At 34.7% G+C, this 15,264-nt stretch overlaps 1 protein-coding gene across 1 annotated transcript; it reads right to left on the reverse strand.

Moving 5' to 3' along the window:
- Positions 1–8,237: 8,237 nt before the first annotated feature.
- LOC110788612 (membrin-11) lies at positions 8,238–12,369 on the reverse strand. The gene is made up of 4 exons (XM_021993235.2): positions 11,952–12,369; positions 11,030–11,150; positions 10,760–10,909; positions 8,238–8,706 (listed from the first exon to the last, which is right to left on the reverse strand). The coding sequence occupies exons 1-4, from the start codon at positions 12,218–12,220 to the stop codon at positions 8,545–8,547; spliced, it is 702 nt and encodes a 233-aa protein (XP_021848927.1). The 5' UTR covers positions 12,221–12,369; the 3' UTR covers positions 8,238–8,544.
- Between the last annotated feature and the right edge of the window lie 2,895 nt (positions 12,370–15,264).

Here is a 15,264-nt window from a genome sequence, read left to right on the forward strand (position 1 = left end):
TTTATGGCTGGAAAAATAAGACATTTTGGGTTGAATTTGGATTATGATTGATATTTTTAAGATATTGTTAATTGAGCAACTAAGAGAGTGTGCCCAGTGTGGGAATTGAATGGTTTTCATACTGGGTTTTAGAGTAACTTATGGTATGTCTTCACTATGGGGGTGAAGAAAATGTGACAAGTTTTCAGCTATGAAATGAGGTCTTCAGTTGGTATTAGAGACTGGATAGTGAGGAAAATAGATACCTTTTCTGGGAAGAGCTGAACATTTATGGGATCATCTAGGAATAGAGTTAGAGTCCTTGGATGCTGAGATTCACTGGGGATTGAATCTTTGTCATGCTGTTTGCTGATTTTATGTAACCTAATTCTGCTCACTGTATGCAACTTTTGGGATGCATGAAATCTTCATAAACCCTTTTGAGTTTGCTCTTTTCTGAATTGTATTGTATATGTTGGGTCTGTTAATTTCAACACGAAATTGTTGTACATTCTGCATTTACTTTTCAAACCAAAAAGAACTTATTGAAGACATGAAGGACAGGTCTTTTCAGTGTATAAAGTATTATAGTTAGCTAAATGAGCTTTATTTGCTGGCACCAAAAAAGGCTTCATATTTTCTTCAGAGACCATCTATCATACCAGTGGGCTGCAGTTTTTATTAGTGACAACCTATTTCGTTTATGCCGAATTTTCTTAGACAATTGATATTCATGTATGTTAAGCAAGAATTTAAGATCGTTGTAATTTGTGAAATGCTGGTTTATACAACTCAAATTCATGTCTCTTTAGATTTTCTATTTCTTTCCCTTTTTAGCATTCACCCCCAGGCCCCCTCTCCCGGAGTCTCTTTCCTTCATCATTTTTGTATGTCATAAAACAATTAGTGCTGCTGTGATTTCCTTTTTTCTGCTGAATGAATGCAGGATGAGATAATTAGTGGTTGATTGGTCAGGTTGAGCCTCCTGGAATGCATATTCTCATCACCTATTCCTTCCATGGAAATCAATTGTGCGGAGGTATTAGCAATTCATAGGGCGATATCGATCACTTTCGCCAGTCACCAACTTCAGCCGTCGACTTCTGTGCTTGAATCAGATCCATCAAATGCAGTTACATGGTGCAATAGTTACAATTGGAATTTAAATTTCCAACTCAAATGCATTAGAAATATGCGAAAAGAGGGACTGCTGATCTCAATCACACATAAGGGCGATCCTCAAACATGGTTGCGGACTCACTAGCAAAACATGGCCTGAACCGTAACTTTATAGCTTGGCTTTAATCGTCATAATTCTGCCTTCCCTCTCAATATCTAATGTAGCCCAATACTAATTGTAGCCCGAGTTCATTTGTATTTGGCCTGACGAAGTGCAGTGCAATGTGTACCTCCATTCTCAATCAATAAAGGAGTACACAAATTATTTTTAGTTTTGGTGCTAAGATTTAGATTCTTTGTCATGTCGATGCATGATTACTCTTTCTCACTCTTTTTCAAATATGAACTTTGTGAAATTTTTTTAATCTAATTTTTATATTCAGTGGTAGTAATACAATTTTAAGTTTTTATATAAGCTCGCACGCATCGCGTGCATATAAGACTAGTTTATCATATACAAATATACAATGATCATTCAACTAGTTGGTGAATCAGGGGTATACTACTCCAGATCAACGTTATTGGTTCTCTTCTTTTGCTTCTTCGCTCTCCCTCATCATCCGAAAGGATGTTTTAGGTTGGCCTACTTCGAGGGCCTAACCTAGCTTTTCTCTCTGTATAAAAAAAAATTCAACTAGTTGCACTCCAACCATGTACGAGTACATACTTCTCTTGTTGCAAAAATGGCTAGGTAAAGAGTGGCCAAAGAGCACAATAATGAAATTCAGTTTTTTTTTTTTTTTTTTTTTTTGATGCAGAGTAAATTGTTTTGGGAATTGAAAGCTTGTATTTTGGTGCTTGGCTTATGAATTATGATGGTTAAGAGGTCTGACTTTTCCTTTGGTCTTTCGAGGCCGGGCTTTTACAATACATAAATTCTTGTTATAGATTTGTCACATCTATAAATAAATACTAAGTTGGACATAATTTAGCACTATAGCAGTGTGTTTGGAAACCAACTTAATATGAAAATGTGAGAAGAAGTAAAGCTATGTAAATCTATAGAAAGGAAAATCTGAAAAAGTACGTGGAAATCTCTAAATTTTTATTTATTTGGCTAATTATTATGGAAAACTATGGGAAAAGAATATTACACAATTTCACTTGTTTTGTTTTGTTTTCAACAGTTTTTCAAAATAAAACAGGCAAAATATAACTAGTTGATTTCCACATATTTCCACACATTTCATTTTTCTCACTTTTTACCAATCAAGCTAAGATTAAGGAATTCTCACATTTCCACAATTGTATACATGTTTCATCATTAAACTAGAGTTTTCAAACACATAGTAAGTCTCTCCTCTTCTTTAGTAAATCAAAATTTTATTGTTTTGTGCATCATATCGTTTATAGTATTTTTGTATATTATTAAGCTCTTCGTAGTTTTTTTTAGATCTGTTTTATAGTTTTGGTTTTTCATTTGGTTATTTGTGAAAATCTCGAGAGTCAACCATAAACCGATCGGTTCGATTATCTTTATAGTCTATTCACCAAATTTTATTTTGGAAGTAGGGATGGGGTAGTTCAAAGATTAGAGTATATTCATCGTATTCTTTTTTTTCTTCTTATATAGTAGTCATAAAATTAAATCTGTAACATTAAGTGTGTCTTGGTCTAGTGGAAAGGATTTCACCTTCCAACCAAAAGGTTGGGGGTTCAATCCCCACTAGGGGCAACTTTGAGGGAGGGTTCGCCTTATCATTCCCCCATTCTCAAAGTGTCTAGCCTGCTAACTCGGTCATGTTGACCCGTGCGGGGTTCCGACCCGATAGGGCTCTTCATCTTACCTTGCAAAAAAAAAAATCTGTAACTTTGTACGGAGTACAAACTCCGTTTATTAAATACATATACGGGTGTACATGAGCTGAATCTCTCAATAGTTAATTTTAACTTTTAACATCAATGTATCATATAGAATAAAAATATTTATACTAAAATTTAAATTGCTAAATTAGTGAACATTCCAAAAAAGCTCATTTAAGAAAAAAAAAACTCGTTTACGAACTTGGCTCGATTAATAAATGAGACGTTCACGAACCGTTAATGAATACAAAACTTCTTAAATGAACTAAGCTTAATTGAACAAATTTTTTAGCTCAGTTGAAAGTTTAGGCTCGTGCTCAAGCTCCCCTAAGTTAAATGAGCATGAACTTGAAAAGGGTAGTATTCGGCTCGACTCGACATGTTTGCACCCCTACACATTAGAGGTGAGCATGGGTCGGGTACCCGAACCAATAGTATTATCCGATCGAGTAATCGATAACCAATAATGCTAAAATTGATATCCATGAACCGAACCGTTAAATTCGGGGACCCGTACTTCGCGTACCCAAACTTTCCGATCGGATACCGAGTACCCAATATGATATCCAATAAATAGAATTTATAACTAGGGACCCTTATAACTGTATTATTGTAATATCCTTCAACACTAAATACCAACATTAGCACATGATTTGACTACAATATTAATGAAATTAGCTTTTAAGCTCGTTCAATGAACAGACAATTATATATTGGTTGTTAAACCGTCTGTTAAAATGCTAATTTTATTGAGGGCTTGTGATTTTAGTGGGAATATATGATTTATATAGGGTTGCAATTTAAAAGTTGAAAAATATATGAAATAGATGGTTAATTAATATTGAGTGTTAAAGAGAGAGATGAAGTGGAAGAGGTTAAATGAATATATAAACTAAGATGTTGAATGAATAAGATGAAGTGAAACAGATATAAAAACTGTAAAATGCTTCGTATAACAAACAACAAAAGGAAAAATTGAAAGGAAAAAAAACAAAATTTGTGGATGAAATATGGGGCAACACGTGTCATCTAATCGTTTGTGGTTTCCCTTTTTAAATACTAGTTATAGATTTACTCAAATTATACATTGATTATTAACATTTAGGATTTTGAGCTGTTGGGAAAAAATATTTAAATTGGGAATAACTTAAAAAACCAGCTCAACGAATCATATCGGGACCCGTTATTTTTAAAACATATCCATAATCATATCTAATACACGAATTTCAGATCGTATACCCGAACTGGTAACCATATCGTTTCGGGTACCTACTTTTTGAATCAGATACCAGATCGAGTTTTAAGTTTTTGATATTTTGGATAGTTTTGCTCATCCCTACTACACGTACAGAGTACGGAGTAACTTACTTTGTTCTAGTCACTGTAGCAACGAAAAGGTAGGAGTTAGTGAGGCGTGATACACCGCTGTCCCCAGCGGATTCTCGTCCCCATACCCACCCAGAAAAAGTAAAAGAAAAGAAATTGGGAAGGGTGGCCCACCCCTTAAATGAATGGGTAAATGTGTTGCTAACTTGCTATATACTGTCAACGGTTAGATAAGTATTGTCATTGTTGTATATATATTGTCATTGTTATATTAAAATCTGTGATAATCACCCAAAAAGAAGGAAATGAAATGAAATAGAAAAAGTAAATGGACCATTTAAATGAATGGGTAAAAATGTTGCATAAATACTGTCATTGTTGTATTAAAATATTGTCATTGTTGTATTAATTACTTTCATTATTGCCGATATTTAGTAATTTGTTTGACTTTTTCAACACATTAAGCAAAAACACTATTTTATCCTAGTATGGACGGAAAATCCGCTAGGAAACAACGGTGTATCATGCCCTCAGAGTTAGTAGATTTAAGTAGGTCCTTTTTTTTACTTTTTGATAGTGGTAAAATTGTTTAGACATTGAATTATTAAGAAAAATGTGTTTAAGTGGTAAGGTACTACTCGTACTAGAGTGATTTATCTTTACCGAAATAGAAATAAAACAAAAGTAAACACAAGAAAAACCGTTGAAAAATATACGTGAAGTAGACTAATTAAGTATAGTAAATAAAACTCGTTTATCGTGTTGCTCTACCATTAGTCCAAGTAGTATACCTTAAACGCATCTTTCTAGTGTGCTACAATTTTCTTGTTTGGGTCACGTAAGAAGTTGAAGTTCTTTGTTACATTGACAATTGACAATTGACAATCCATTGTCGAACCAAATAATTACGGACTTGTTCGGTATTATTTTTTGTTTTCAGTTTTTTAATTTTTACAAAATTAAAATTATAAAAAGTAGTTTTTTTTTTTGTCAGTTTTCAAAATCAACATGATTACTAATAGTATGACTATTTTTTAGTTCATGATTCAGCCTAAATCATATTTGAATTTCAAAACTAGAAAACCAAAAATCGAAAACTTCCAGTGATACCGAACGAGCCTGTACGAAAGTAAAACCTATATCAGTTGACCTTCGTTGTCCCTTTTCTTTATAAATACTATTCCATAGAAGTTATTATGGACATGTGTACGTCTCTTACTGAGCACTAAAAATACATACGTGTAAAAATAACATGACACTGTGATAAATGATCATAAAATATGTTCTTTTCTACGAATAGCAATAGTTAAAAATAAAAGTAACATAATTTTATATTCTTTTATTATAATGTCAAGTTCTTTTACATATACATTTGTGTTATTTTGATGCACAACGAATAATGTGATCATGCATCTCCGTAGAAATGGAAATGATGATAACTAAAATAAATACTTCGTAAATTATGGGAGAAATATGGGAGGATTATATGTATATGGAAGTTGGTAACCTAATCCCTTACATACATGCATGGAACTAACATCATTTAATTTAGAAGTTTCAATTCATTCCCATAATCAAACCAACTGTACCAATTGTCTGCTGGTTTAGTGGTGATTGGGGCTGAACTTGGTAGGGAGGACCCGTGTTCGATCCCACGCAACAACAATTGGGAGGGGACTGTAACTTATCTACCCAGAACTCGCCCCAAATCCGGATTAGCCCTAAGAGTGAACCGGATGCTAACACCCAAAAAAAATAAAAATCAAACCAACTGTTTTACTTCCTAGGAAGAACACATTATAGTAGCACTACGTACTACGTACATACATATAACTTTCTCGAGAGTTTACTTCATACGTTCAACTAACATTAACCATCACGAGCCTACCTTAACCCTCTTCCTTTATCCAGACTTCGGTTCACTAGTAAGAATAAACTTTGATGAATTTTTTACGGTATTTTCTGACAAGAAAAACTGCAATTTGGTGGATTTATGTGCAGAAAGAGATAAGGGTATTGCATCGAAGTTCATTTTCATTTGATAGTCTTGATTTTTTGGTCTTTTGTGTTGGATTACTCAACTAAAAATTAACTATTGCGTGTGGAATTGTAGTCCTTTTATTCCTCATCTTATCCCTTACTCTATTTAGATAGCTGATTCACAACTTTGGCATAAACTTTGCAATCGTAACCTTCTTTTGGCTGTGTGTGCGTCTCTCGAATGATCTATGCAATATCAATTACGCTAACCCAGTTGCAAACCCTAATCATGTATACTCTTTATGTATGTGCCCGTGTGCTAAGGGGAATTAAACGTGTAAACACATACCACCTCTGTTTCGCAATGGATGCATTGTTTCTCATTTGAGCACTATTCATTAACCAACTTTGACAACATTCTTTCACATTATATAAGAATAAACATAGTCAAGTGAGATTTTGTTAAATTCTTATCAATACAAGGATTCCAGATATCAAGTTTTTATAATTTTTACTTACACGCAAATAGAGATATTAATGTTCAATGAAGCGTGTTGAAATACATGAAAAAAGAAATGATACAAGTATTGTGAAACATAGGTAGTATATCCGCAATCCCATCTTCTTCCTAATGGTGGAAATTATTCCCTCAAAAAAAATGGTGGAAATTATATCCGCAATCCCATCTTCTTCCTAATGGTGGAAATTAGTCCCACGTCACATGTATTAGTTTGAAAACTAGAAAAAGGAGGTCAAATTGGGGTAAGTTATTTTGGTAACGAGGTAGTTAGAGATGGTTAATTGATGTATTACGAAGTTTTTCTAGTGATGGACACTTTTGTGTTTTACGATCATTACAAAAAGATAACTTGTACCAGTACTTCTATTGCAAGTATATTAGACCATGTTAAAACAAAATAGCAACCCACAAAGTCACCCTTAAGTTAAGAAAGTTGTACAAGCAAAGCAATGCTGAGAAAAACTCTAGGCAAAACAAAATGTTATATACTGAGAGAATCAGAGAATAAGAAATAGCCTGAGCTTGATAACATAAAAGTTAACAGCAATTCGAAGAAATGAAAGTTGATTTGCACACTAAAATAACTGGTTTTCACGCTCCTTATGTACAGGTACTTATTCGGCTATTCTGACTAGGGATGTCAATGGGTCGGGGCGGGGCGGATGCGGATGTAGGTCCCTCCATCCCCATCCCCACCTAAATTTTTCATCCCCATCCCCGCCCCATCATCTATGGCGGGTACAAAATTCATCCCCATCCCCGCCCCAACGGGTGTAAGCTAAAATTCATCCCCGCCCCGCCATCCAACTGGGTATCCATCCCCGTCTTATCCCCGCTTCATACCCGCGCTAATACCTGCCTAATTTTTCTTATTTAGCAAATATTTGCTATATATACGGATTAGTCAAAGTTAACTATAGAAAAAAAAAAAATACTAATGACTAAAGTAACCTATATAATCAAAAAAATACTCGTCACAAAAAAAATTCAAACAAAAAACATAAAAATCTCACCTAAACTTATATTATCACCTAAAGATGCAAATAAATCCAAACTCACCCCATCACCCATGGCGGGTATGGAGCGGGGCGAGTGGGGATGGGGCGGGGCGGGCGGGGATGGGGCGGGTTCAACACAAAATCCACACCCGCCCCATCACCCATGGCGGGTACGATTTTTATACCCATCCCCGCCCCATCACCCGCCAAACCTACCTCCATCCCCGCCTACTTGGGGCGGATGCGGGGCGGGTCTCCCGCGAAACCCGCCCCACTGACCTCCCTAATTCTGACATAAACTGACTACGACCATAGCATCGAACATTATGGAAGTTACGAAGGAACTTCTTGTCAGCAAAACAATCAATGAACATAGAAGAACAATTGAAGTTTTGGGAGTAAAAAGGAAAGAGAAATAGAGAGAGGACACGTAATGTTGTACAAAAATCCAGTTAGCAAACAAAATGACACTCCAAATAACTACAATAAAATAACGTACAAGAAATGTTTTGTAGTGCCGTTTCCTTTAAAAGAACCCTAAAACAAAGTATAACAGTATTTACATTTCCGTAGACTATCTAAAGCTCATAATACTGAGAACTTTTCTCTGCTAAAGACCAATCTTTTTACAATAATCATTCACTATCCAACAATTGTGATACTAACCGTGAAGCATACCTGTTTTTTACCCTATGCACGAAACCGAGTTGTTTTGCAAGGACTCTACAAAGAGACAGGTTTAGACAGCAATGGGGTTTGTTAGTGTTTCCACCTCCACAATACAATCAAGACGACAAAAGTGAGGATCATGCCAGCAAATTTTATCCAAGTATCTACACGGTTCCGCCTCTCAATCAACCTTAGCACAGAGTTGGAGAGCCCCACTGTATTCAGGACGTCAAGTAACTTGCGTTGTGCACTCTGCAACAATGCAAACATGAAAAGAATTAGCAATAAAAGCGTAAGCAATAGGGACGCTCACTTCATTTCTTCTAAAATAATGTGACGCACAAGAACTTTCATAGCTCACACACATAAAATCAAAATTACCCCAATGCCAGGGTAAGCAATATTACCCCTGAAACTATAGGGAAGTTGGTTCAGATACATTTCACACATAAGCAACTTGTAAGACTCACAAAAAAGATGCTATGAACACTTTCCTGGGCAGGAGAATACATTACCCCTGAAATTATAGGGAAGTTGGTTACAATACATTCTACACATAAGCAACTAGTAAGACTTGCAAAAAAGGTGCTGCTAACACTTGCGTGGGAGGCAATACAGGAGAAGCGTGCAGGGGTTCTAGTAGAAAAAATTGTGTCCAACTTTCCCTTCAAAGTTCCACAGCAAGTAAAATTACAGTTCTCTTTGTGATATTTGTCATGTTAGAAGGACAATGATGTTAGCATATACGGAGTAACTTAGTACCGAACGTCACTCAAGGCAAAGTTAGGGTAGTAAAGGCACTGAACTTGTTTTATTCTTACTAGGGTAACAATAAATGGAGCTTTAACTTATATCCACTTTATGTTATTTCTGTGTACTTCTAATTAAAAAAAAAAAACTAGAAATACATTTCAATACGTATCTTCTCCACTCTCTGCTATCACTAAATCTTCTTATCGTTCCATCTTCTATAGATTCCCAACTAATTCCGTCTCACCTCACCAAACCCCCATAACACCACCAATCCATAGCCCCGAACAGCCCATCTTACAAAATCACTCCACCTTCCATTATCATCGCTAATTTCCCCAATCTCCCTCCTTTCACTCTTCTCCACTCTCCACAATCAACCCAACCTTCTACAGGAAACGAATTACCAATGCCTGGACCTTCTAAAAACTTTAACTAGTGCTCAAGTTCACAATTGTCCCTACTGCCGATCCGGCGAGCAAAAAGTCAGGACTCTCAACTCCCATTTCAGCCCACATCAGAATTAAGTTGATGAAGCGGAAGACAATGGTGTAGACATCACAATTTGCATTACTAAAGTCAGAAATTTAGAATTGTTGGCTAATGCATAGTTTGGAACCACAAAAATGACCAACTTTAAATGCTAAAAACCGTCAGCTACTAGGATCTTTTTTAGAAACAAGGAAATTTATTTATTATAAATAATGTAACGTACATATAGAGTATACACCATAGAGGACAAGATATCCCCTCTAACAAAACTCAAAAAAGTCAGCCAACCAAGCAATATGTCATCTAGCTCCACCCTACAGTCCTATACGGCTATAGCTCTACATACCACACAATGGTAGATCCTACTATTTCACTTCAGCCACAAAAACCATAGCATCAATTGACAAGCTGATCCCCAAAGGAACTTCCTTTATTCACATTTCCAAAAATTTATACCCCCCTCTGCCCCAAATTATCCGTCTCAACTCTCAAGTGGCTTTATGTGGTCTTCGTAGTTCAAAGTTGGTCTCTCACAATTTGTAACTTACATAATTTAATACAACAACAAAACCTTAGTCCTAAAATGATTTGGGGTCGGCTAACATGAATCGTCATAGGAGATCATCATCGTCACCAATCAAACCAGAAAGGAGCAGGAAGTAAAAAAGAAAAAACAAGAAAGAGAAAGTGGAATTAATGAAAGTAAGATAAAAATGTATATATATATATATATAATAAGTAAAGTTTAAAATAAATGAATAGGTAAAATAAGTACATTCCAAAATAGCATGTAAAATTAAAAAAATTAAAAAGAATTTTTTTTTTTAAACATGGAAACTTACATAATTTAATAGCTTAAATTAAAAAAAATAAAAAAAGCATACGAAGTATATGACATTTCATTTAAGCAAGACCTGATATCCATCTAGAACAATTCACTGATTCAGAGCTGATTTTCTTAGCAAAAGTACAGGAAAGCAACAAAACAAAGTTTATATTGCAGAAGCGCAGATGAAAATAATGTGATCAGCTGAGCTGAAATCCAGCAATGCAAGGGAATTACCTTCATGCTTTCTCTTTGCTCTGAAAACTTTGAAAGGATGGCCACCCCAGTTGAATAAGCATCTTCTAACATCCTTGAAGAATTGCGAGCTGACTGCATTGCTCGTGCTTCGTCGTCAAAGATTCTTAGAACATGAGAAGATTCCCCATTCTAGAAGACGAAACAGCCATATAAGATAGAGAAGAAAAATACAATGAACGAAGATACAAGAAGTATAAATGAAGTGCATAATTTCAGGAGCTGTAGCCTATAATGGAAGAAATTACGTACAGCTCCTCCCAGCAATTCAGCCCTCTCTTTTGCTTCCTGCATCCGCCTTTGGTTCCTCATAAAGTACTTATCTAAACTTTCTTTCAGTGAATATGCCTCTTCAGCAACTTGTTCAACCTTTCTGGTTGACAATAAAATACAATTAGCATAAAACATCTTTGTACAAAAACAAAGCCGGCATTCAAGCAGTAAACTTTTCTAAATTATGTTCAGCTTGTAAACACCCTTGTACGAGAAACAAAGCCATCAGACAACCCGTAAACTTTTCTAAACAACAGAACGGAAGCAGGACAGTGATAATTTCTATGTCTCACAGCTACTTTGTCTAATGAAAGAGCTCATATGAAATAAGACGGGCATTATATTGCACAAAGGTACATGACAATCTCAAATCCGATTAACATATCACAGGAGAAGACAAATGACTATCTCAAATTCGAATAACTCGCCTCCACATGACATTTCAATTGTGTTTCCAGAGAATTTAGTTCAATTTTACAATTGGATAAACAAAGAAATGCCAATTGGAGCAAATGCTAGCTTCAATTACGATTCAGTGTATCACCTAGTTTATACTTTGTATCATCACCCGACACCTATAGAAGTTACTGCCTGAAGTTAAGAACTCCTCTTCTACCAACTAAAATAGGCAAAAATCAAACTCGGAATTGTATGTAAATATTAAAGCAAAAGATCTTATTCAAACTAGATTGAATTGCATACAAATATATAACCTAATAGAAATCACCATCTTACAAACCAGCCAAATATTACAATTCAAATTATGGATGAGTTCCGAAATCATATAAAAATCATATAAAAACCACAAAGAAAATAATATCAAACGGAAATCAAGACAATTGAAGGAAAAATTGAAGACAGCAACAAAAATAATAATAAAAAAAACCCTAGGAGAGAGAACCTTTTCCAAAGATCGCGCTGAGATCTTACGGCAACGGATCGCCAAAGATGATCCATATCCGAACAAAGAGAATGCAATTGAGATATGTCCTTCTTGACATCAAAAGCGAACTCCGGTGAGGCGGCGGATGCAGAGGAGGTGGATGATTCGAGGCGTTCAAGTCTCTCAAGGGAGTCTCTGATCTTCAATTGTAATCTCTTCGCATTTTGATACACCTCCGATAACGTTGTTCCACCGCCACCGCCGGCGCCAACTACTACGCCGTCCATTGATCTTGGCTCTTCAATAACTTTCTCACTCTCTCGGGATCAGGAAGTTGGTTTGCTGGAGTCGCACTTTCGTTCTCCTACATGATCAATTCCCAAATATCCCAATATGACACCGAATTAGTACTATACACTACTATAATACTAGTGCGATGCACGATTTATAATCTAAATATAAATTTATATAATCATCATAATAATATAGGTCTTGATATTCTGCTAATTAAAATTAATGATGGATAATTTTGTTGTTAACCTATTTGTTGTCTTATTTTTTAAAATAATAAAACAAAAAATGGTACATGGACAAAATTATATTCATCATCATTCATCACCTCTATCAAAATTAAATTTATTTAAATCCACCATTCCCTTCGATAGTTATATCTACCTTAATACTCGTCCCATCTGCCTCATTATCTGACCACTTAACACATAACCCCACCATTTACTTTATTTATCTATAGATGACGTTGAGACGGGGCGCGACCTTTACACCGTACTCGTCTAAAAATTTCCATCCCCATCCCCGCCACCACCAGTGATAGGAACGATAGTCACCCCTCCCCATCCTCGTCTCGAGGGGTAAAAAACAAAATCCCTCTCTGCTCCGCCACCCACCCGTGTATCCACATCCACCTCAAACCCTCCCCTAGACTCACCTATTTTTTCGGTAAGAGTGTTTTGAATTTTAAATATTTTTTCTAGAGAATTCGACAATTCGGTTATCTGATTAATTAGAGTAATTGAGTAAATAAACAAAACGTTATACTACATAATGTGTAGGATAGTATTCTATCCCTCCCAATTTAATCGTCACATTAAGTTTTCACGGAGTATTATACGATAAGTAGATTTTGGCTTGTCTATTATATTTAAATACAAAAGTAGTTGAAGTGAATGAGAGAATAAGTGAGACCTTAAATTTTGATAGTGAGAAGAGAGATGTAACATATTAGTGAGTTCATGCCATAAAGGAAGTATGAAAATTAAATTGGCGGTCGAAAAAAGAAAGTGTGACGATTAAATTGGAATAAAAGGAGTGTAAAAAAATGTTGATATATTTATAATGAATTAGATGAAAGATAATCAAGGAAGGCAAGTCCAATATAAAATTCATCACCGCTTCATCACCCGAGTGGATCATACATTTTTTAACCACATCACCCACCAAACTTTCCTCCATCCCTGCTCGGCCATGAGATGAATCCGCGGGAGGGTCTCCAAAAGAACCTGCCCCGCAAACAATCTAACATCCCTATATTCGGTAGATAATTTACTTTATTTTTCAGCTAACTTTTGAATATATTGACATAAGTTTATTACGGGGTATTAAAATTGATTGTGTTGATAAGATTATTTAAAAAGTGACGTACATGATAAGGATTTAGTGAGTGTATTCAAATCCAATAAACTTAAACTCGCTCCATATCCAAGGTGGGTAGATGATATCCTCAAACCCGCTCATCAACACAAAATATCTATTTATTAGTCAATATTAGTCAATCATCTATGTCTATCTTCATCGTCGGCCAATCTAAAACCAAACTCGCCCGATCATAAAGTGTGATGCATGCATAACACAGGCCCGACCCTGAACCAGCCCAAAGTGGGACACGGAACAGGGCCCCTGTTAAGAGAGGCCCCAAAATTTGGTGAAGAGTTAACAGTTGTAAGGAAAAAAAAAAACTAAACTAACTTAACAATAGCATTACCAAGCACGTGTAGACTGAATGGCTTTGTAATTTTGTATGGTTATCTTTTCTCAATTTTCATGGCCCCACAAAGAATAGGTGTAAGAGACTCATAGAGGAACTTTTACCATGATTCATTAGTCTATAATTTACTATCACATCTATAATTTATTTTAGGCATTATTCTTTAAAAAAAAATTCTGTAAATTTGTGAGAAATTTTGTGCCGTAATTTTGTTATATGGGGCCTATTTTGTAATGGCTAAATATTAGCACAGGGCCTCCATATTCTTTGGGCCGGCCCTGGCATAACATATTGCAATCCTTTACATAACATATTCAAAATATTTATGTTGTGCAAACTTATTAATAATATAATAATTTTATTATAATACTACCACAATTTTTTTGCCAGCCTCACGATTTTGACTAATTGTTTTGGTTTGAGAGGATTCTCAACATTAATTTTAATCTATGTTTTTTTAGAAAATTTTATCATAAGTTGTTTTTATTGATTATTTCCTTAATTTTTTATTTTTCTAAATTTTCAATTCATCCTTAAATAAATAATTACTTCTTAATAGTATGATTTTGTATGAAATTAAAATTTTATTGAATTAAATTTATAATCAGCTATTTTCTTAATTAGTTTCATTCACATTCAATTACAAGTCAATTCAAAATTTACTTGAGCCCATACATGTTAGGTTCTTGCATTTTTGGTTTTGTGACAGATTGCGTGTCCTTTGTACTTTATTCCCTTAATTATTTACATTGTAATTTTGACTCTTAAACAATTAGTTTTACCATGTTTTTGAATTTAATAAAAATGTAATGCGTATTAGTTTTTTTATCAACTTTTGTCAACAAATTAATAAGTACAAATTGAGATGAAACAAAAGAAGTTTCAATTAAATTAAATACATAAAATATTTTAGTAGAATTTGAAAGAAATAAAAAAATGAAAATTATTTTTATGCCCTTATTTTCATGAATTTGTATTGATTTTTGGTTGTGCATTGTTTTTTGAGCTAATGTTTTAATGGCATCTGCTATGATTTAATGTATGGTATACAAAATGACAAAATCAATCAATTTCAACATTTGATATTACTCTAACTTTTTTATGGGGGGGGGGGGTTTGTAACTTTTATTGATTATTTTCCTCTTTATATTGTCGACATGCTTATTTATTTTCTTGATTTAAGTTATTTTCTTATTTATAATAGAGGTAATGTCGTTTAATTAGTAACTTAATGGGTGCATTTTAATCTTTTTACATGGACACCAAATCATCTCATCTTCCCTTATAAGATAGAGGTAAATATTTGGTGATATTGGTAAATGGTGTAGA

Source organism: Spinacia oleracea, chromosome 6 (assembly GCF_020520425.1).
Source record: "Spinacia oleracea cultivar Varoflay chromosome 6, BTI_SOV_V1, whole genome shotgun sequence".
Classification (NCBI taxonomy): domain Eukaryota; kingdom Viridiplantae; phylum Streptophyta; class Magnoliopsida; order Caryophyllales; family Amaranthaceae; genus Spinacia; species Spinacia oleracea.